The following is a 25639-nucleotide window of genomic DNA, read 5'->3' as shown; positions in this document are numbered from 1 at the left end:
CACATAGACGAAAAGTTCATTAAACTTAATTGCTTCGAAGCTACATAATCTGGACCTGACAATGCGTGCATGTATCAATTTGTTAGTATTTCAAGTTCAGCTTAAAACCTGCATATACCTATTTAATTTTCGCTGTTAATTTACACATTTATTTTCATCAAACGATATGGATATTTTAGTTATAAATTATTCATTCATCAATATATGTTTTGCTTTCTCGACTCATTCGTTAGTTCTTTCTCTTACCGCGATTCTGTAAATTATTTGACTTGAAGCAAAAAAATCCAGAGAGAAGAGAGGAGTAACTGCAAAGGGATACCATATAAGGAAAAGTTTTATTATGTTCATATTATCTACAAATATCTACAATACTATTGCTTGGAATACAGGCGACATAATATAAAGTAAAACAAAAATTAATAAAAAACAACATTTGACCAAACACACACTTACTTATATATATATATATATATATATATATATATATATATATATATATATATATATATATATATATATATATATATATATATATATATATATATATATATTCATTAATTCATTATATATTGTTTTATAGGGTATATTTCTCATGTAAACATTTTTATTTCAGGAACGTCATGAACCGCTTCCTGATGTCGATAATTCTCATTACTATACCAAGTACAGGAGGAGACGGTAGTAACGATGTCCCTAGTAATAAATCTTTTTTTCTTCACAAACCGAATTATTGAAATGTATCTTATCAGGGTCCACTGGGTACAAGACGCATATAATTGATTATATTTTGGTAACTGATACAGTAAGACTTGTTCTAAACATGTACTGAATGACACAAATGATATTGAAATATCTTTTGACTTACGAGTGACTACAACACTTGCGAAAAAACGTGATGAAATATATCATCTTTGAGGTATAAGTTAGATGAATATGTAAACAAAATTTGAAATTAAAAGTAAAAATATAATAACTCTATTTATACAGTTATATTCCACATACGAAATTCAGACGGCGTGTAAATTAATATTGGCTTAATATCTACTATAGAGGTGAAGAACAAAACACATGGAGACTAGATAATTTATCGACATACAAGAAAAGCAAGAGGTCAAGATACTAAGAGCTGTAGGAAATAAAAGGGCACACACTGAATATTCATAAGGAAATACAGGCTGGATATGATTTAAAACAAGCAGACAAAACTGTGCATTTGAAGCAAAAAACAGGAAAAGTGCATAACTGTGAATAAAACAATTTCATAAAGGTCATATCTAGTAGTGTGATAACGGGGGTTCATTTTATTTTCTCCTTGTTATATATAGCGTAGTTTTTCAGTGTCTGTTGGGATATTGATGTTTCGAGTATAAATCTATGGTTTCCCATTGATTGGGCGAGGTCACGTGAATATGATTAGTTTTTCAAAAATCAATAGTGTATGTGGTCACGTGGGTTATATTGCGAAGAAAAGTCACAGTATACGGTGTATATAAGGATACTATGAATCATTTAGTTTATTCCGATTTTTATAGTCATTCACACTGACAGTTTTCCTGATGTAAGTCTGCAAACGTGTTTAATGTTGTCTTTATATTTTCCGAGGGAAAAAAACAACAACAATTTTTTTTATTATATTTATATCTTTTACAAAATAACCTTATGGTATTTGTCAAATATATGTGATATTCTCAACATGTAGATCAATTAACGACACAAAATCCATTTATATGAAAACAAGACATTTATGTTGGTATGTTAATTCCAAGCAAATTGTTAATTGTAAGTTACCCTATTTGTGGAGGATTAATGCAATACTCTCATAATTTCATTTATCTCTATTCATTCGACTCATTTCAGAAATTGTTGGTGGAAGGATAACACATTCAACAGGTAAACATTTATTTTGACATCAAATGTTCAAACAATTAATTTAATTTTTCCTTAAAGTTTAGTGCTCCACCAATTACACTTACATTACATTATGACTGCTTTATGTCGTCTTAGGGGCCCCGAGTGGCCGAGTGGTCTAAAGCGTTCTCCGTTACGGATCACTGCCATCTCACCGCTGTCTGCGTGGGTTCGAGTCTCAGATTCGGCTAATGTGGGTATGTGAGAAAGCTTGCCAGTAGCGTCTCGTGGGTCGGTGGTTCTTTCCCGGGTTTTCTCGGGTTCTTCCTCCACCATTAATACTGACCGCCATGTATAGCCAATCGCGTGCTGAAAAATGGCGTTAAACCCAACAACAACAACAACAACATGTCGTCTTAGATCTAACTGTATTCTTCTTTACATAGCCTAGCGACCCACTAATGAGGATATTATACCGGCTTACGATTGTAACAAAAAGGAATACGTTCATATAATTGTTTGGAGCTAACATATTGTACCCATGCTAATCAAGCACCTCTCACAACATTTAGTTCTTTTAATATTGCAAGAGAAGACACTGCAAATGGCAAGGGCTAACAGTGTGTATATTGTTTATAGTTCAAATGTTTCTCTGTCGAGATTTTGTTTAAAAATTCTTGACAAAATTCGGGACGACATTTACAACATTGTCAGTTTCCCGATCAATCTATACTGATGGGGCTTTTTGTTTCGTAAATGTGTTTGATTAATTTCTGGGTGTGGTTTAAATTTAAGTAAATTTCAGAGAACATAGTGGAGAAACGCTAATAGCAGGAAAAATAATACATGTTCAGTTTAATATATATATGACCATTGTGCTATAAAATAATTATGATATGTGTTAGTTTTATATGCATTTGTATGTCCTTCCCTGGACAAAACAGTGCACATATATTGGAAAGTCAACTTTGGAATCTTAAATCAATCTCTGTCATGAAGTGCACTAAACTAACTAACATTATCACATGTGCATGTTCTTGTATCTTAGGAGTATGCTTATGTTATGTCGTTGTCTTCTAATCCCCACGGCTGTGCGCCTCTTTACGATCTAAATAAATATGATTAAAAATCAAGATGTGGTTATATCAAAGATGATTAAAACGTCTATCAACTGTGTCAGGCTTCTAGACCAAAACATAATTGCAACTAAGAACTTCCCCTTTTAAAATATATTTCACAACCACACATCCCTTAAAAATCTCCCAGCATTTAAATTCCTTTATCAGCCATGCTCACCTAATATAACTGATATTGAACAAACAATTATTAAGCAGTTTACTCAGTATCAGTGTCAAGCGCAAACATTCGTATTATGTATGTGAATTGGACCATACAATGTTAATTGCATGCACCTTTAAGGGAAACAAAGAAACGTATTGAAGCATATATACTAAAGGCAATTCAGCATCGTATAGAACTATAATGTAATGCAATCTATAAAGTTACAAAGGAATGGAGAAGACAATAAATAACATTATATGAATTATCAAAATCACATGGGACGTAATACATGCCGCAACCTGAATGCCAACTACAACATTGAAAAGCTATAAACAATTAACTCTCCTGAATACATTTATACATTTAGAATCAAAACCCTCTTTTCGCTGATAACGGATATTTTCCATATATGGAGATGACGGAACTAATAAAATCCTCTCCATTTCAGCGATAAGCCAAATATTGAGTATTGTTTCATCGGAAATAAATGTTGTCTGGTTGCTTGCTATTTAACGGTGACCTCACTCTTAACTATAACATGGCAAAGGAACCGTAGTCATGTACCGGTTGGTCAATGGAAGAAGAAAATAAAAGGGCTATAACATATTATCATAATCACTGCTTATTTGCTTCAGGTAACGAATGTCAGAAACGGAAATATTCATAAATTTATTTTAAAGACCACTCATCAACATATCTTGCAAAGTTCCACTCTTGTAAATGCTTTGTGAAATACGTATTTTCTATTTCAATGTGATGGCAGACACATTTTTACGCCGTACATGGACATTTGACAAGATACGCGTTTTTATGAAAACTAACCAGTTTACTAGAGACTAACAATTCAGCGTAGTAAAACAAGTCATGCATTATCACACACGTTACTTACATTTCCTATCACTTGTAATTTATCCAAAACATGATGTTCATTCTAAATTCGTCATTTTGATTAAATAAGGTTTATCTTGGGGGTATTTTATTCATATAATAGTATAAGGAATGAAACAGATCGAGGTTAATAACACTTGTTGAATACTCTTTACATGTAATATGTGTCGGACATAAAATTAGCATCCTGGATTCGGTTATAATGAATTGTTCCGTGGGCAATATTCCGTGTTTTGGTATATTCGAAATTTACTGAAATTCTTGATACATTTTGTATAATCAGGTTTGTTAGATACATAAGTAATTTTTACTGTTCCTTTGTGTAAATACGTTTGGAGATACGGCATTTAATCTCTATATTAGATCAAATGTATGCTGATTATAGTTTCCAATAGCTCAAATGATTCACTTAGCATTTTGACAAAAAAGTATGTTCTTTAAATTATGTCATTCATTTTCTAATCATTAATGTATTATTATTTTTATTTGAACTCGATACATATCAGACATTATCCTTATGTCACGGTTTAGAGCAGATGGGTTATATACTATGTCGTGGTACATTAACTTTCCTTCCAACCATTCAAGACGGTATCAACTCTGAAAAGATGTACCTAACTTGCATTGATCTTAAATTAAACAGATGTGATCTGTCAAATTTCTATACAATAAGGCTTAAATGGAATAGCATATATACAGACATTGTCTAATGATCGCTGTGAGGTAACGCATCTGCTTGAATACAATTGGGTACACATACACCACTAGTATTCTGCTTTACAGATAGCACCTGTAATTAATAACAATGTTTTAATTACGCTTAAAATAAATAACAAATATGCTTATTTTCAAAGAACGTTTAAAGTAGTTTTTAACTATTATGTGTAAGAACGATAAACATATGCTCAAACTTACCAATATGCCTAATCCACAAAACTTTGTTCAGTCCTTACAGCAACACATGTTTTATGTTACATTGTGTTTGTACTTTTTATGGTAGAACTTACTTTGCCTTTTTTCTGCACATTGGTGAATGGTAAATTAATAATTATTGTCAAAGAACAATAATTTTTTTGTACCTAACCGCTAGCTCTACATATAATATATTAGTCAGTATTGATAATTTCAAACGGTAAGTTGCGTTTCATGTACGATATATTCATCATATTTATTACAAATGTACTAATCAAATACTATTAGTGTTTGCCCCCAATAAAACATATACCTCAGTTTCAACGGGGTTATAAATGCAATTTCTACCCATATGTACGAAACAGTGATTCAACGAAAAGCGGTACTGCTCGCAAGATAACTTGTGTTCAGCGTGATTATGAACACACTTACACATAACACGCTTGTGGCTTGGAAGTAATAACAACACGAACAACAATAACAATAATTATTTGTGAACCTATTTATTAATTATTTTCCGATTTCGAACCTCACTTTTTCCACGTTATGGGTAGACCATATACTGACTAGAGTCCACCACAGATCCGTTAGGACTATTTCGTTTTCTCAAACAAATTTTAAGAACCAGTACTCTACATATAATATCTACCTTGTCTGATCTACTGACTGATTGCTTGAGTTATTAATTACTAAGTGGTTGATGATAGGCATGTTCTTTTTATTGTCAAGATCTCACTAGAGACATAGAAAAACATGGATCTCGCTTAGCTTCAAAGTCTCAATGACTGATTTGTAGTCATTCGTACAGTGACTCATGATGAATATCACATTTTCCTTTCTTTGCAGAGGGCCCTAAAACTCGTGTCACTACTATACCACCAGTTAAACCGATCAAACTAGGTGAGTTGTTGTTGTTTATTGTTTCTTGTTTTCGAACGGATTATCCAATATTTCAGATATCCGTGAATGAGTGAGTTTGTTCATGAATGATTGTGTGCCCGAGAATGAGAGTTCTGCATAAAGCGGTTTTGTTTTCTTTTTTGTTGCAATTATAACGTAAACACCGTGTATCTCATTCATATTATCTATGAAATGCAATATGATCTCCAATCTCAATGATCCCAGTGCCACGTCTGATACATTATTGCGTCCTTTGTTGGCCATAAGGCCAATTAGACCTAGGTCAAGCGATCCTTTTGATTAAGTTGTTGCGCAAAAAAAAGTTTTCGTCTCAAACATTTTGATCATCTTCTATCCAATCTACATTATATGTGTAATTCAATATCTTCAAATAGCTGAATCTAGTTTTTGGCCATGAATGTTGACAAATGGTATGCGAAGCACCTGGATGAGAATTTTGGCAAGAAATGTTGTCAAAATGTATGGTTCATTGCTTGTAATTCATTATTCACCAAATTCAGGTTTTAAATTTAATGTAACTTCATCATGTACTTTCCAACTGGAACATGACAGAATGGCATAACTATCCCATTTGTTCCCTGTGTTTGCCTCTTCAATGGGGTCATTTAGTCAGGAAATACGGCTCCTTGTTGGTAAGATTGATAATTAACATTTCTGTGGTGTTCAACCATTTGACGTCTTACCTTAGATCAAACAGAGTTGTATACATCCATTCCTTCTGTTGTATCACTGACAAGACATCGAGCGTCTGCGTTTGGCCCATAGAGTCATCTTTGTATTCCATTTAATATGCTATACAATCTGTAACCAATTAACAGGATGCGTTTTGTACAACACGAACAGACTAAAAGTTTGTGAACTTCATTGCAACCACTGATACTGAACATTTCCACAGTTTCTGAGAAAATTATGTAAATTAGTTTCTACACAAGTTCAGTGATGGTTCCTTAGGTTCTATTTGCGAAGACAAGTTTTGAAGTTATTAAAGGGCTTCATAATATAATTGACTCATATTCAAGGTACGAAAGATTTAAATTCTTATTTTGACATCAAATTACATCTTCTATCGAAAACAAGGTAAAATCATTAATAGAGCAAATATGTATTAAAGATAAAAGGAAACCATGAACTAAACTTTCATAAAAGTATAGTTTGGATTGCAAAAAACTATATGCATGTGAGAATGTGACATTTTGAGAAAACGGTGGAGTATAGCTTGTAGCATGAGCACTCAATATGGTCTGATAAAGTGTTTTGATAACCCGAACTTTGTTTACTGGAACCTTTATAAAATGACAAAAGGGCTTAGTCCCGTTAGTATCCCGATTTATTTCAATATACCGACTCCTTTTGTTGCTTTATTTCATTTTAAGAATCCACAAAAGTGGCACTTTCGTTCTACATATTGTTGGAATACCAGTTCACCGCTGAACTTGAAAATCAAAACAGTGCGAAGTATGTGAACTATTCGTCGGAGTTTCGGCATATGGTAACATTTATAACGTAAATGTTTTCAACACATCTGTATCATGTCACAAATCTTACTTTTGTATTCGCACAAGCATCATTTTGTTTGTCATCCCTAATGATTTTAGAAAGACAACATCATGAATAAAAAATGCACACAACTTAGTCATCGCATTCATTATTACATTGTCATCTATAACCTGGGGTTTAAAACAATGTCAAATTGATCGCGTCTCTAAACGAGCGGGATTTTCTTAAGTAGTACGGTCGCCCCGTTTGTCATGATATAGTCTATGATTTCAAGAAACAAAGGTGATTCAGTTCATCTTGTTGATACTCCAATTATTTCCATAATGTTTTGAGTTACATCTCTTTGAACACACACAAACACACACACACGCACACCCCCTTTAATGTCTTGATTGCCTAATAGAAGTATTAGAAACTAATATTTGAAAATATAGGACGCCGACGATATTTTTTTAGTTAAATGAACTGTGCTAGAAACAGGAAATGGATAGACAGCAGTCAATATGCTTGCTTGCTTACATCAAGAGGCTTTGTTCTGTTTTATTTTCACTAAATTGACATTATTTAGAATGCTCCAGTGATGTTTATGTTAGAAAGTATTAATTGATTAATGATTAAAATAGGTGTGTACGTTTTTATATCATTGATTTTTGTCGTATATAAATTTGATTGGGAGTGCAAACATGTGGGAGAGTGTGTGAGTACCATACTTATCATACACAAATATACAATTCATATATCCAAATCACATTAACTATAATGACACTAAACTTTAATAAATGATAATTCAAGTCTTTGCTTAGGACACACACACACACACACACACACACACACACACACACACACACATATTCAAAACGGTTTCCTAGCGATTAGGGCTGAGCAAGCTTTATGTCAAAGGAGCTAAGAACTATACAATACAAAGTTGTGCAGGAATAACAGACTAGCGTGTTCATCGATCTGTCACACACAATAGACGAGGCAGTATGTTTTGACATAATTCTAAGTTAAGAACAAACGACGAGACGGAGCTAGTGACAAACCCCAGATGTTATATCCCGGTAGAGTTATGGAAGGACGTTTTGAAAGAAAGATGATCCGATAATTGTGTATTGGATAATTCACAATAATAATAATAATAATGATATCTAATAAAGAAAATACATTAAAAGCAAATGCAATGACTTGAGTAGATATTAGCGTAATTAATGTCTGGCTGTACTTTTGACCAGGTAGCAACGGTATGGTTAGGCCAAATTCCCGATCAGTTTTTAAGTGTAGTATTCATTATCATTCTTTGCGTGTGCGTTCTGTGTTAGTCCACCCTACATTATGTTCAATCAGTAACATCTTGAACCACATAATGTCCATTCGAGTTGTTTTCGTTTGCAACGTTCCCTTTTGACTTTGTTGCGCATGTGGCTTTTGTGGTTATTAATTTGCTTGTTGAAATCAAAGGTTTCGCCATCATATTGAATGAAACGGATGTTGCATGTCAGAAGATAAATTATACTATTGGCTTGACATCTAAACTTCTGATTGATCGTGTAGTTAATTTTTGTTGTCGAAGTGTTTAAAGATTTGGTTTCTGGCATTTATTTGGAAATTAAGCAACATTCGTGTTTGCAATGGAATGCGCGTGTAGTGGTCCTTTTTGAATTTATGAAGATAAGCATGCTTATCTCTTATTAAAATTATCTGAATATGTTTCTACTCTGACCTGATACTTCTAACACTTTTGTTGATATAAAGAATTTCTTAGTGGTCGTGCTCATACTTTGGTTATTATTCACTACTTCAATCATGTCCACAGCGCGAGATCAGTAGAACACTACCTCGTTTATTTGACCAAATTAATTTCCGAAATGTATCAGTGTAATGTTATTAATGACAATCCGCCAATTGGTTTACTTTTTAGTGTAAAGATTTGGTAACATACAATACCCTCTGGCTTTTGTTAGTATACATTACCGATAACTTATGATTTACCATCTTTAATGCTTGTCGCACATACAGATTCCTTCCTTTACAATTTTGTCATGACACATTTCATCAGGTTTTGACAGTTTATCAACAAAATTATTTTTTTGAAATGTATTTTGCATTTAAATACTAAAGTGACATGAGTTACAAATCTTGTTAATACAAAGGCCTATTGCGTATTGACTGAGTTTTGAGGCCAAGTAATAAAACAGCTAATATGACTTTTTTTGAAATTTGTATTTTTAGCAGACTAGTCCACACTAAATTATCATTTTGTTTTCGTTTCCCTTTTCGATCCTTACTTTCACTCAGAATGGCTGTTTTAACTTTCTTGACCTTTTAATATTGTCCTAGAATAAAGAGGCGTAGGGGTCAGTTTCTTCTACATAAAATATCCTCACAAATCTACAGCAACGATATGTGAATGCACAAAACTGCTCTAGCAAATTGCAATATATATATATATATATATATATTGATATACATAAATGTGTGTTTTTTGTTTTACATATTGAGCCAATTCGTGATTTTGTTGACATAATCATCAACATTTACCTATGTCATCTAGTAAGAAACATAAACAATATGTAAAGTGATAACATATATTACGTCAAGGAATAACAATTTGGGTGATACTATTAACTATGATTCAAAACTGAAATATTTATTTGTACTCATCCAACGTCGCTACACACATTTACATGAGGTTATGATCCTAAGGGCATTGGGTGGAGGTTGTTGTGCGAAGGTTATTACATTGAAATCTATATAACATTCAACTTGATGCTACCCACTTGCAAAACACTTACATACATATATAAATTCACAGATGCATCATATTTGCTTTTTAGAGGGACTTAATTATATATAGTGGGTTGACTTAGATGTAAACTGAGGTGGAGTTAAACTGGGTATATGCGGTAAACATTACAATGTAAAACGAAGCAGGCAGGAGATATACGGTCATTGATCCTACATTCCCTTTGACACCTGAGTTCAAAAAGTTTGCATATGAAGGTGGGTTACAAAAAGGTATGTTTGCGGATAGTTATTGTACGGAGAATTAAATTTGACAAGATGTTTCTTTTCTTCAAGAAAAAGGCGAGAATTTTGTATTAGATGTAGAACGAAACAAAGTTCGCATAATGGCGTATTTGCAATCATTGTTTGCTGTGATTACTGATGTGTTTCACAACATAGTCGCACCCATATCACCATGGTGCAACATCGAGGCATGGGAGTTGTGGACATGACTTCATCTTTCCCTTTTAAGTCATAGTTTTACAGACCACATTTCGCACGAAATCAAAGCAGGTGACATGATACCCATACTAGACTGGATTTGCTTTGAAACATTATGGTGGTAACATGGAATATCACAACAAATCTCGATAAAGATATTGAGTAATTACAATATGGTCCTTTCCAGGCTAATGACCTAAACATATACCCATTCCACATAGTATCGATTCTTGACAATTAATTTTATTATTATTTGTTATCCTGACGCATTTTTCAGCTGAATGGATCATGTCAATATTGCTAAAAATACCAAGGTATTCAATATTTCATCAAATAAATAAATCATTCACTGGCAAATAACATCTGCCATTAAGACTATATTTTCGAATCGTGACGTTCGAGTACTGTTAACATCTTTCTATTAAAATTTATTTAATTTTCATTGGCTTATATTTGTTTCGACTTAAGATACTTCCTTTTGCAGGTGTTATATTCATACACAATGTTCTTGTTTGCTTTTTAAGCTAATGGACACATTTATTGGCACTCCAGGACTGCAAGGCATCGACAATATACGTTTCAGGTGGGTTATGTAGCTGCAGGTAGTTTCAATAGCCGCAATTCACTTGAATAACCTTGTGAATTTTCTCTGACCTCGCATTATGCATAGGGGTTCCGTTAGTTTTGGTAAAAGTCCTATTAACAAATATATCTGCAGAACGGAATATTAGTTTATATCTCCATCCCGACCCCCCAAAACCTTCCCCCACCTCGAATATTAATGTACCTTGCGGTGACATTGTCATAAACATTTTCTGCTTATGCGCCAGTTGTTGTATATATCGTGGATTTCAGAAACGGATGTAAAATATGTTAGATGAACTAATATATCGAACAATTGCGTTCCTAAATTTCACTATAATGAAAGTTAATTATTTAAAGCAGACGCATATTCATTAATCAAAGCTATATCCTTCTGTCTCCTTAGTATGCCAACACTGAGATTGTCTGATCAGTGTATATGTCATTAATACTGTCATACACCTAATGTTCATTTGATTGTCCTTTTCAGAAATGGCAATATCAGCTATGATGTTGTGCTCAATAGAGCTGATCGACATACTTTAATACAAGCATTAGCATTTATTAACAATACCGTGCTGGGCAAACTAGAAAACATGACAATATGGACTGATTTGGTCAATATAACCAAACTGGTAATACATATGACATCTCCGTTGGTGTACCGTAAGTGTTGACACATATTTCGTTTTCAGTATTTTCTTTCTATCATCCAATGTTATGAAAAAATATAACCTTATTAATTCGTGTCACAATAAACAAAAAATTCCAAATTTTCGTTAAATTTCCAGAAGAATTAAACAAATTAGATCATATGCTATATTACTTGTCAATGGACATGCACATTTTTCCATTCTTTTTTTAGTAGGAATGTATTTCCAATATATTCCACTATAGACTTGAACTGGTGGACACATTATGTATTTTTTGTCAAAATGTCAGGATCACAAATAAAATGAAGCTAGATTCATTTAAAAAAAAAAAAAAAAAAAAAAAAAAAACAAAAACAGTTCATGTTATTCTGATATGTTGATTGTAACATTAATATGTAACGTTAAGTCAGGATTACTATCTGGAATACATAAAATACATGCAACATAAATTCGTATTTGTGATCTAAAACATTTGTGTGCATGGCAGGTAAGTGTGTATGAAAAATAAATGTTTATATTTTCTAAATTCATTTTCGATTTCTATATTTTTATTTCACGGGCTGCATTGAAAAGGGAACAAATCAAGATCTCTCGATTTGATGACTTCTTTCGCAAAGTCGTTTTAAAACGTGTAAGAATGGAGCAGTTTAACTCTAATTGTTTCAAATTAGGGGTGTTGTCCTAGTAAAATGTAAAATCATTATCTGCATATTCGTTGCATATTTTGAGAATAACATTATACTCGAGTACGTATATTTTTATATCCTTTATCACCCTGTATATATCACTCCAAGCATGTGGGGACCTATAGCAAGGTGTACCTTATTATGGAAAGGAAAGACTGAAGGCAGCCAACGCATTGCTATATCTATTTTTCAGTAAACGATAATATCAATAGCCTTAATATATGTCATCTCCTTGTGAACCCTTGCGACTTTGGATATGAGTGTATAATACTCAACGAAACAGCGTTATGCCAGGACAAATGCTATTCAGATGAACTTCAGTGTTCCAACGGAGGAGAATGTTATGTTGACTACAAATATAAAAACCTAAAATGCCAGTAAGTACATTTTTTCTTTGCAGTTCGTTGTATGATATTTTATCTGTACACTTAGTTTGAATAAATATATCCATATACGATATCTAAGCGTTTACATGGATACAATGTTCTTGCGCTTTCAAATATATTTTACCGCATGTGATAAAATTAATATTTTTCAGACAGAGAAAAAACTCATGTATAGCTTAGATTTTTCAGCATTAAAGTTAGTATATATATATATATATATATATATATATATATATATATATATATATATATATATATATATATATATATATATTACATGTAACGTAATTTAAAATAGAAAAATCTAACCCATCCGAAAAACGAAACAAAAAACATTGTAAACAGTATTTGTGCGTATCATTTGCGAATCATTCTCACACTTACTAGCTTTTATCTTGTAGGTGTCATGATACGGACGAATATTATTACACTGGTGACAGGTGCGAGGTGGGGATTACGAAAGTACAGTCTTTGTCCCTCTCCGCCAAGAACTATGCCATTATTGCTGGTTCTGCGGCAGGGGCGGTTCTGTTGATTCTGATTGTTGTCCACTTGATAAGGTGTTTGAGAAAGAGATATAAACAGGGAAATGAGGACAATGCACGAAACGATGGCAAGTGAGTAATATGAACATATGTCTCTCTCGTCAGACAAAAATACTTGTTTTAATACTATATGTTAATGTAAATTTAGTTAAATCCAATGGTGAGGCAGGAACCAGTATGAAATGAAGAAATGTGCATTGAATTGATATGATATTGGATGGACTGCATATAACTAATAACATCTACACTTTTTCGTCTTGCCGTGTGAATATATTTTCAAGGGAAACGACACACATAATATTCCTCCAGCATAATATCAGCACTAGTTGAAAGTTATCTTACTTTGCATTTCCTTGTTCAAATTATCTTATTTCAGATATGTTAGCTCGAGAACAATACGCTTTGTCTCACGGAAACACAATGTGTACACACACCAAAATAAGATGTCAATATAGATTGAGTTTTCTCAATATCAGTTTGTTTTTTTGTGCATGAGAGACGCGACGATCACTTGGCATTGCTGCTGACATTGAACACTAACACATTTAAAATCTAGTTCTACTTCACGTCTATTTCGTTTCTTCCTATGTCGAGACATGCATTTTATGATTCTAGATTTCTTGCCTAAGGAAATGAAATAACGTGAACAATTTGTTTATCCAACACATTCCACGGGTGTATGCATTTTGATACATTGTATGTGTCCGTTATATCCGTCTGTTAGTATCTACTATCTCTTCCTAAAACAAATACAATCATGGGGACATTCCTTTGGTCTCTGGGACGGGAAAAACGTTAAATGTACACAAATTATTAAATACTGTGTCAATTGTGAATATTTATATCAATATATGCTTTACATATACTATGTTTGTTATTCCTCGGCGTAGCACGAGCTTCTCCTGATATAAATATGGGATTGAAGAATGTGATAACTATTCACGGCGAGATGTGAATATAGCCCTCGACTAATGCATGGGATTTTCCAAGCACCAGGAAAGCATAAGTGTCGCTGAAGAACAATCTACTGAAGATCCTTTTGCAGATTTTGCTTAAAAAACACACAATTTTTCAAATGCTTGTATCGTTTGACATATTGTATTCAAAATAACGATTTATGATGATTACCAAACGTTAACCTGTTAAATTATATAACGAATCATTCATTACTAACATTGTTTCCTTCTATATTAAGATGAATCGATTTATTTAAACTAGTAAAGGTTGCTAATTTAGTGATAGTTTTTTGTTTAATGGCTAATAAACACATAGCTTGATCAATTGCAATTGTCCATATTCAGAGCATAACGAGTTCAACATGTTAAGCAATATCACACTGCCTTCATGAGCACCTAATGTTGATTACGTAACTTATAATGGTCAGTCTGGTGTTGAGGGGTGGTAATTAAGTACCTCGTTCCTATTTAGTGTTGGACTCAGCTGTCTAATTTCAATCTCGTCATTCGCCTTGTTTCTACACGTTTTGTCCTCAGGTGTGATTACCTTGGTCTGATTGGGATAAGATGTAATGCCCCAAATCTATACAAGCTACATAATCAAAATTAGTCACTGATGGAGACAGGAAGCATCCTTTACAGTTGTATACAATGTTTTTTCGGTAAAGTATCTTGCCTTGAGACTTACTACGGCCATTTGATCTATTTAGGATTGGAAACAGTACGCATCTTGTTTTGCAGCTGCTCAAGGTATTAGTTAAGATTAGGGTAGAAGGGACGTGATACAGATGGTTGCTTTTTTAATCGTATTACAATTCAGTGGAATACTTGGCATCTGCTCTATGCCTATCTCCAGATCGGACCTCAGTGTTGCCCACGTTTCCGTCCGTATGTCTCAGTTGGATGAACCCGACTTCGACAACACTACATATGTGTACGATTCAGGACTGCCAGAAATGAGCAGGAGCCGCAGGATATTCAGGGATCCTCATACTGGAGAGAAGGTCAGTTTGTAGTGTGTTCTATTAATTGTATTAATATTTGTTTGTGTATTAGTTCTAATAATTGCTTTCTTGCCTGTATTCGGTATGTTAACCTTATTTCCGTCGTAAATATTTTGATGTTTGATTTGTTTGTTTTCTCTTGTTTTCGTTGCAGAAACCCGCCTATTATCATCTGTTATCATAAAGTAGTTCGATAGGTTTTTGCATTATGTTGGCGACCGACACTTGTTTTTCTCTAAAGGATCCATTGTTTTCAAAATTGTATAGCTGTAATTATGCTTAACAAGGCATTTTAAATCCGTGTATGTTATATTTATTCCACAGTTTAGTCTTACATCCTTCGTTATTTGTCACAGAGTTTAGAAGGCGCGAACGACACATACAGTGCAACAGGTACAGGTGATGTAAACTGAATACGTTATTAGTTACACAGAAATATATATATCTAATGTAAGCATATTTTAAGATCTGAGCATATGCTGATTTATAAGGAAAATTTTATCAAATACATAATAGTTGAATTTATAATAGTTACAACAACAAATAATTGAATTTATAATATTTACAACAACAATCACAATAAGTTTTTGATGAATTGACTTCCAACTTAACAATACACAACTTTGATTGTATTCAGGCTATAATCTATCAGCCTAAATTCATGACGACACCGTTGTCCAGTGGAAGAACAGATCGTGAATCTGTACAATCCGAACATATTTCTCGTCACCCAGTTTACCACCAAAATGACACTGAAAATCCTGTAAGTAATGGCAATTTAATTATAACGTCTCAGACATATTTTACCAGGACATTGATATTGGAAGCATAAGCATTAGAACACACGGAAATATAAAAAATTATGGCATAGGTATATACCAGCCTTAATTACAAACTGGAGGAAAATGTACCCTAGAACAGAACCTATACTGATTTTACTTGTCACGATTCTCTCTCTTACGCCACATAAATATATACATCTGTTACAACACTTAAGCTAAATAAATACAAACATTATAGAATCATACTAAATAATGCTAAAATGTGCGTTTCTGTCTCATTTTCAACTTATTCAACTTCTTTTGTAAGCTGCTGGCTTATGAATTGTCTTGCTAATCGTGTACGTAAATAGGCAAGTATTCAGTATTAATCCTTTCATTAAAGTCAAGTACATTTAAATATTAACGATGAGAATCTTATAGTTGTCTATAATTCCTACTTTCATAAAGCTGCTTAATTTAAATATGTAAAATATACATAGGTATATCATACTTATTCACATAAATGTTATTTTTATGAAACAATCAAAATATTTCAGCACAAACTCAAGAGACCCAGTCTGAGGGAGTACAGGAACTAGACACTATAGTAAGGTAAATTCTTAAATTGCATAATGGTGGTACAGTTTCCAGGCAAATTACTGAGTTAAGAATATTTTGCGAACATTTTATGATCTTCGTATTAGAGTTTAAATCGGAGGTAAAAATAATCTTACCATTAGTATTATGTAACATTAATTGACTGAACGGTATAATATCATTTTAATATTGCAATTACTGCCATTTTGTTGGAGGGCGCGTTTATTAAAAGGTAAACGTATTTAGAATTCGGTCCTTAGTTCAAATAGGTAAATACTAGTAAAGTAATGTATCAACTCCTAGTACAATACTCATATTATCACAAATTAAAATATTCATTATATCCATTAAGTTTTGCTACATTTGTCTGCAAATATATATCTTTTCTACACTTTGTGGGGTTCAAAATGGAGACATTTGAGATGACCTAGATGAAATAAATATTTATAAGGGCCAATTTATTTACGGTAGGGACTGATCGATATATACGCATAAGCCTGTATATTGAAGGAGAGCTGAGGTAGGTAGTACATAACGGAAAGGATGGAAACAACCATTAAACTAAAAGTTAGATACGTTTATGCAGGGAAGAATTTCTGAAATGCATCTTGTCAAAAATGGATGTAATAAATCAAACTTTGTCGACATCATTTAAGACATAGTGGCTATCAGTTGAATTATGTGCCAAGTAAACGTTGTAAAGTCATATATTTATATAGTGTATCATACACTTTAAATGATATATCTGAAATAGTATCTTCTTTCAGACAAAAGCTACAACATACAACCACACCTGCCACTCGCAGTACTGTTATACTCTGTTTTCCATTATCTGCCATGAGAAACAGTCGGCGGTTGCGAACGCATTAGTTATATTATGGACAGAAGTATTTATAGCTATATTATGATTTTGAATTATTTTGTACACAATCGAAACTTATTGATAGCAATATGTACATCAGTATCTTAATTCTTTTGAACATTTCATCAACTGTATCACTTGAGATGTTACGTTTTCAAACGGACTTATGTTCATTTGGTTATTCACTCACATACACCGACATATAGACACTGTCAGCGACACAATATCTATCTTTATATATACATAAATAATATATACATAGATAGAGAAAGAGAATAAAAAAAGAGACAGACAGACAGGGACAGAGAGACAGAGAGAGAGAGAGAGAGAGAGAGAGAGAGAGAGACTGAGAGAAAATATCGTATCGTTGACAGTGCAAAATGTATCATATGCTAGCAAGACATATACTCAATATTCTTTCTTGCTTGGTCGCTTTTGACACTATGTAGAACACAAAACCTTAATGAACCATTCTCTTAACTGTTTATGTTGGATATTGTTAGACTTTAAGCAAAATGAGGGGTCTGAATATATAGAATGAATCCCTGAAAAAAAATGGTAAAATAAAATGACTATTAAAAATCAAAGATGATTGTGGTAGAAAGCGTTTTAACAGTGTTATTGATGGATAATAGTTATTAAAAAAATAATTCAATAAAGACAGAAACAATAGCTATATATATATTAAGATATGACTATCGCCACGGGCAGGGGCAACGAAGAAAGCAAGACGAATAATAAATGTTTGAGGTGGATCATATATGCACTTAAAATCTCAGATATTTCTGCTTTATAATGATTGCGAATGTGTATGTGTACATGTATGTCTGTCATTCTGTATTTATTTATATATTTATTATTATTATTATTATTATTATTATTATTAGTATTATTATTGTTATTAATATTATTATTATTATTATTATTATTATTATTATTATTAATTGTGCTTTCCTGTGCCTTAACATGGACAGCGTTTTATTATGTACTTTCATTTATGTCAGAGAACACCGTGCTGAACGTATATTATGGAAATATGTTAGCAAGCAGATATGAAGTATCTAAATTTGTAAAGATAGTATCAATCACAATAACACTCAATATAAAGATAATAACTAACGTATTCACTGTTTTCATTGACAACGCATCAATTGTTCTTCATGCTTGTCTGCTTTACTTTTTTATTGTATACTTTATTCTACTTTATCAAGGCTTTCTTCAGAGTGAACGTAACATTAGCAGCAGAGGGGGCGAATCCGACATTTTGTCCAATCGTCATTTGGCTTAATTAGTACTTTCTGCACTCAACGATCTAGTGTCGTCAGCGCCTGGTAAAAAAAAAACGACGTCGTCGTCGTTGTCATCGTCGAGGGGCCAAATCGACAATTGTCCGGAACGTCATTTGGTTTAATTAATACCTTCTGCGCGCCGATCCCAGCGTCGTCAGCGTCCGGTAAGCACATCGACGACCGCGTCGATGTCATCGCCCCCTCTGCTGCTATGATCTTACAAACAGAGTGATCACTAACTCCTCCTCTTGCAGATCAATTAGGTTATTTGACTGATCGGTAATTCTAAAATTAATTCTCGTTAAAAACCGATCATGGCATCGCATATAGACCGGATTAATCGGACTCTCAATGATCAAAAATCCCGGAGGGGCTGTTGGTGAAAACGAATAAAGGATATACCCCTGTTGAGCTTGATTTGATTGCTTGGTATCCACCTGGTAACTCCCTTCGATAACATCGCACACTAGATTAATCGCTATCACCGATGCAATATTTACGTTGTATGGAGCAATATGCCTACCACCATCTCCGTTATCGTATCTGAGGATAGTTGATGGGGGGGCGTCCGCGGGTGGATTCTTAGGCCATCCTAGTATGGTTCTTATTGAACTGTTATAAATATCAACCATATACCCCGGTGTGCTTATTTCAATCGTCGACGATAACGTCGGTTCATGAACCGTAATAGCGATTTTTGATTCTTTTCCTGTGATCGATTTTATCCTGCGTTGAAATTCCTTATTGATTTGTTCTATTTGGTATGACCCAGTTGGTATTGTAACCTCCTCCCAGTCTGGGGTCCCATCGGGTTTATTTGTCCGTGCAAAAACCAGCGAGTTATTAGGTTGTTGTCCGTTAAATGCGTTCGCTCGAATATTAGGCCAACTGTGATATATTCGCAATTTTGCCAGCGCTATTTCCTTCACTGGAACCGGTGATGGAAAGTTCACACTGAATTCGGGTTTCGTTGATGTCACTGATATCATACTTGTTTGTACCGGAGTGGTGTTCTCCGCGATCCGCTGAAGCAACTGAAACCCTTCGGGGTTCAGCGACATTATTATTATTCGTTGTCTTTAGTGTCTAATTTCAGCAACCAGGTGGTTCCGGCTTCCAGTTAAAAATCCTCGATTTTTGACATCGCGGAGCTATATAACTGGACCATCGCGGAGAATTCAACATCGGATACGAACAAATTATCAATCGATAATGAGATCAACCCGGATAATTTCGAGTACGCGTCGGATACTATTTGATGTTTTACTGTATACTCGTTGAGTTTTTTCTGAAAACACGATGATATCTTTTTAGTGATTGCGTTGGCGACTCCAGCAATTGTTGTCATCGCGGAGATAGCGATTGGAACAGCGATCGGGGCTATCGTGGTTACCGTGGATAAAATAACACCGGTGCCAGCTACTATACCCGACACCGAGTACACGACCGCGTCGATGGTGGTTATTTTACGACGGTATTTTTTTATTTTTGCACGGTATTGTTCGGAAAGCGTTTTTAAGTTCGCGGAGAATTCTTTTGCGGTATCGAATCGATATTGATGTGACGTCGGTGATACCTCTGATTCAATTACCTTGGTGGTCATTTTTATTTTAAAAGAGCTAGTGTTTTTAATTACTTAGATCCACTACAAATTCCGCATACCATGTGATGTTTGCCCTAAATAGACTGCTATCAACGGCTTTAATTATAAACCGTTCGATTGTATCCTTGTCGATGATTGTTGATATTGTATTGTTAAACCCGGATGAACTCGGCGATGATATACTGAACTGCATCGCCGAAATCAATGTCAATCGATAAATACCCTTAACAATTGCGGTGACATCTATTGCATTACGCGTAGGAGTCCAATCGAATGATCCGTATTGAACCGTGTATACGCCACTGCCGATGATCCCATGAGGTGTTTTCATTTTTTCGAGTTGCTCTGTCATTCTAGGTAGTCTGTCCTTAATCGCTTCAACATCAGTTTTGATTGTTTTTATTTCCCCTCCATACGCGTCTACATTTTTTTTGTTCGCTTCAATATTAGTTTCGAGTTGCTCTGTTATTCTCGGTAGTCCGTCTTTAATCGCTTCAACATCAGTTTTGATTATTTCTATTCTCCGCAAATTCGCGTCTATATTATTCTTGTTCGTTGCAACATTAGTTTTGATTGTTTCTATTTCCCGTGTATTCTCGGTCATACTTTTTTTGTTCGCTGCAACATCAAGTTTGATTGTTCCTATTTCATATGTATGCACGTCTATACCTTTTTTGTTCGCTGCAACATCAGTTTTGATTAATCCTATTCCCCGCCAATACGTGTCTACATTTTTTTGGTTCGCTTCAATATCGGTTTTGATTGTTCCTATTTCCTGTGTATGCGCGTCCACACCCTTTTTGTTCGCTTCAACATCAGTTTTGATTGTTCCTATTTCCTGTGTATGCGCGTCTACACTCTTTTTGTTCGCTTCAATATCAGTTTTGATTATTCCTATTTCTTGTGTATGCGTGTCCATATTATTTATGATCGTTGTAACATCAGTTTTGATTGTTTCTATTTTCCGTCCATGCGAGTCTACATTATTTATGATCGTTGCAACATTAGCGCCAATTATTTCTATTTCCCGTTCATGCGCGTCTACACTCCTTTTGTTCGTTGCAACATCAGTTTTGATTGTTTCTATTTCCTGTCTATACGCAGTGATATCATTTATAGTTGTTGTAATCTCATCCGGTCTGGTATTTTTTTTACCAAAGAATTTATCAAAGTTGTCATCGATCCTGTTAACATTTTTCCGTAACGAGATAAATTGACCCGACAGCGTTGCAAAATCCAAAATAGCACCCATTATTGCTGAAAGATTTGGTTCGGTTACCGCCGGGGTCCCGAAAAAACTAGCGGTAGTGAGTTGTATATCGGTGATAGATTTTTTCACCTCGGTGGCAGATTTTTTCACCTGCGCGTCAAGTTCGGTCACCGATCTATCCAACCTTATAAAACCGTCTTTGACTAATGTTACCGCCGATATATGTTCACCCGGTTTGAGTCGTCCGTCGCCGGTATACAGCGCGATAGTGCCCTCGGCGGCGTCACGCTGTCGTGTTAAAACGTCATTCAGCGACACATTACCGGATTTCAATTTACCCTGGCGGTCTTGAAATACAACTATTTCGCCTGGGTCAACACTGGTTAAATTCAACGTATCAGCGATTTCATCCTCGATTAGTTTTTTTATGTCATCGGTGGCGAGCGTTTCCGTGGATTCTTTCAGCGCCGAAACCGGTCGCCCCCAAATATCAATCATCGTTATTGTAAAAAAAAACGGCGTTTCTAATTAACCCGCCGGGCCTCTACGACCCCACTAGTGTATTCGTTTACAACCACATGAGGTGGTTTCCGCGATGATGAAATCGCCGCGAGTACGTTCAATACCTCACGGCCACATATCGGTGGGTCACTTAATTGCTGCGTTGGCAGCGTGGAATAAAAAACCGGGGCTGAACACGCCCGGATATACCGCATGAACTCGTTCGGCGGGGCTAACCCGTATGAATCAAAATAGACGATCGCACGCGGATCAATCGCGTATGCAACCCAATGAGTTCCCGCTCCGGAGGATTTATCGAGGTTAATTATGCCGGTTTCAATATTCCTTGGTGCCGCCGGTAATTGATCCCTCATAAAAACACCTCTAAAGTTTTTTATCGCTAACGCGTCGGCGGCGTCTATTAAATCAAAATTAGACATTGGAGTCATTGACTCCTGAGTCAATAAACGGTTCCCGGTAGTCTTAGACCCTTTCCCGAATACCATGAATACGGGGTTCCCGGTAGTCTTAGACCCTTTCCGGCCACGGGTCGTTTTTTTTTGTAGCCTTTCCCGGTTGCCTTCTTTAATGCCATTCCCGCCGCGGTACCAACGGCCCCCAACGCAGCCGCCTTAGCCACTGCTGGTGCGGCCGCGGCAATCAACGCTGGAATCGCAGCTAACAGCGGAAATATCCCACCGGTCTTTTCCATGTTTTTAATTGCTGCGACTGAAAAATCTATTTGAACACCCTTTTTATTCTTCATCGCATCATTGAAATGTTTTATTTGACGCGCCGTCAACGATATCTTATGATTACCACCCGCCATCTGCGACGGCTTCAGCGTTATTGTGGTTCCGCATTGTTTAGCCGACTTTGATCGTAATTTCTTGACTTGACCATCAGTCAACTCTACACTGACGACACTATACGACATTTATTGTAAACGCGTTTGTGCTTTCAATTACATGTTTTCCACTGGCGCATCAACGATTCTCATTCGTCCACCAACACCTTCCAACAGCATTGATTTATCGCTGAGAATGACAGCAATAGCTCTATAATCAGCAATAACGCCGCGAGTTACATTAGCTCGGAAGTGTATATCAACGACGGATTGTCTCGTTAAATCAAGATGTTCCAGCGAAAAGTAATAGATCGGATATAGTTCTCTGAAATCATATTGTGATATTTGCAAACCAGTGTCGACGTTTTGATCACGACTCATATACGACAGCAACCGATGGTACACGCGTGCAATATGGTTTTGACCGTAATTAAGCTGTATATCCTCGGATGGTTCCTGCTGACCGTTTATTCTCAGCGAGACGTCAGTAACGCCTAATCGATCAAATATCATATGGCTGGATAATTGATTATCAACTCTCGTCATATCCTGCAACGCGACAAATATATGACGTGGAGCCGAAATGCCTTGTTGTGATGCCAGGTTCCATGTGAATATACCATTGATATTTGATTGCTTAGGATTTTCCTCCCTGCTCCATAAAGGATAGCAATCGTGCCTCTGTGGTAATGGATGGAGTTATTACTGGCATCCACAATAATATTTTAGTTAAAACGACTTTACCAGGGTCATTATTTGGATTTGCAAGATCCGCTGGAATTCTCCAAATTGCATTTCTATCATCACCTTTTCGCACAAGCACCACGGTATGCTTTGCTCCGTAGATAACTTTTCGCACGTTCCTACAAAATCCAAATATATGATGCAGTGGAATCGCGCATGAGAAAGATCTACGCGGTCCTGTTAACATTGATATGCGTGTTGCAGCTCCGAGGTTGAAATTAGGATCGCTGTTTATAATCATATTCTCAACATCAGCGTCATTGTTATTAGCATTATTTCTTGGTCGTCTTACCACAAATTGCGAGTTTCCAGCAGTGTTTTTATTATCCTTTGCAAACATCATAGATGGACCCGCTGATCTTGTATAATCGTCGGAATATCTTGCTAGCCCGATTATTGTTGTAGCAACATCAACATCGCGTTCTATAGACTCGATCTCTCGCCCGTCAATGAGATATTTTGCGCTCTCAAATAGCGCCATTACGCCGTTATTGACTAAGCCAACTTTGGTACCATCTGGATACGGTGCTGGTACAGCAGGAGTATCGGCCTCTGTTACAAGTTCTCCTTCGATTTCAATAAACGCTTCACACGGTAAAAAATATTTACTGGTATCATGGACTTGAAGTTCAATTCGCGATCGTATGTTGGGTTGTACTGCATGATAGGAATAAAATTGATAATTACGGACAGAATCATCCTTGTGCACTGGTGCGTCCATATCAAACGCCGGGTCAGCTGTTCGTTTAAACATTTTATTTAATAATACGCTGCTGCATCTAAATCATCGTCGTGGTTTTAAACCACTTCCCGCTTTTATGTTTGCGATGTCATCTTGATTATTGTTTACCAACGACGCTAGTTTTTCTTCCACGGCGTTATTTATTACTTTACTGACATTTGCAGGCATCACTGTCGTTGATGGCATCACCGGTGGTTTTTGTTTTTTTCTTGAAAATCCCCTAGATTTCACCAACGACATTAGTTTGTCCCGTGCGGCTGAAAGCGCCTTTCCGGCGACATCTCCAATGGCACTAATACCCTTATCACGAATAACATCAATAGCCTTCATTCCTAATTGTTTGGCTAACGGCGCTACTTTTGGAGCCATTCTTGTAAATAACCCCGCAATGGTGCTACCGAGACCATCTCCATAGTACGCGCGGTAAACAGGCAATCGCGAGTTTACCACGTAGACGAGTACTGGTTTATCGTGGTTGTAGTGTATGATCATCCTTATTAAAAACACCAGTTTTCCAATTAATCATCCACGAGTTCGTCTATGAGCGTTCGATATGCATTAATGTCTATGATACCGCCTGCAAATAACCGCTTGCAAATATCAGCAGCCTCATTGATTATTTCCGTAGAGTTATTTCCGGCTCGTTTTCCTCCAATTAATACCTCTAGCCGTGATATATCACTGAGAACACTATTAGGGCAGGTAACACTAGCGTTTTCAACTAGACCACTACCACTTGGATACCCCTCTCCGCTTGTTTTTTTAGAACCAGCTTTTTTTTGACGTTTTTCTTTTTGCTGTTGTAGTATTTCTTGTTGTTGTCGTATATCATAATCATCAATTCCTTTTTTAAATTTTTTATATTCCAATTCTTTTGTATCCAAGCGATCAATCTCTTTATTCGTTTTATACAACCAATTAACCCAGTCATCTCGTTTTATATTACTGTTTTTATACTCGTCTTTTAAAAAGTTTTTTCTTGAATGATAGCTTTGAGCGGCAAAATTACCAAAAACCCTATACTCGTTGGATTTCAGTAATTGAGGTCATTTTATTTGTGCTATAGCCTCTTCAGTGAGTTTATCTATAAAGGGGACTC

At 35.3% G+C, this 25639-nt stretch overlaps 1 protein-coding gene across 3 annotated transcripts in view; it reads left to right on the top strand.

The window, feature by feature from the left end:
- Positions 1-18379, top strand: part of LOC149790187 (mucin-3A-like) — a 45674-nt gene extending 27295 nt beyond the window's left edge. For 2 of the 3 annotated variants that reach the window (XM_089973416.1, XM_089973415.1), the window contains 12 exons: positions 614-696; positions 1858-1890; positions 5776-5829; positions 7224-7339; positions 11097-11155; positions 11645-11820; positions 12687-12870; positions 13281-13496; positions 15237-15384; positions 16022-16147; positions 16703-16757; positions 17510-18378. In XM_089973416.1, the coding sequence (XP_089829542.1) occupies positions 614-696; positions 1858-1890; positions 5776-5829; positions 7224-7339; positions 11097-11155; positions 11645-11820; positions 12687-12870; positions 13281-13496; positions 15237-15384; positions 16022-16147; positions 16703-16744 (1237 nt within the window). In that variant the 3' untranslated portion in view covers positions 16745-16757; positions 17510-18378. Of the gene's footprint in view, positions 1-613; positions 697-1857; positions 1891-5775; positions 5830-7223; positions 7340-11096; positions 11156-11644; positions 11821-12686; positions 12871-13280; positions 13497-15236; positions 15385-16021; positions 16148-16702; positions 16758-17509 lie in introns of all 3 variants that reach the window. The other variant, XM_089973418.1, reaches the window with a different exon arrangement.
- The last annotated feature ends 7260 nt before the right edge of the window (positions 18380-25639 follow it).

Source organism: Sinohyriopsis cumingii, chromosome 10 (genome assembly GCF_028554795.1).
Source record: "Sinohyriopsis cumingii isolate HCF-2022 chromosome 10, ASM2855479v2, whole genome shotgun sequence".
Classification (NCBI taxonomy): domain Eukaryota; kingdom Metazoa; phylum Mollusca; class Bivalvia; order Unionida; family Unionidae; genus Sinohyriopsis; species Sinohyriopsis cumingii.
Note: the sequence above shows the minus strand (reverse complement) of the source record. Positions and strands in the feature narration are given on the sequence as shown.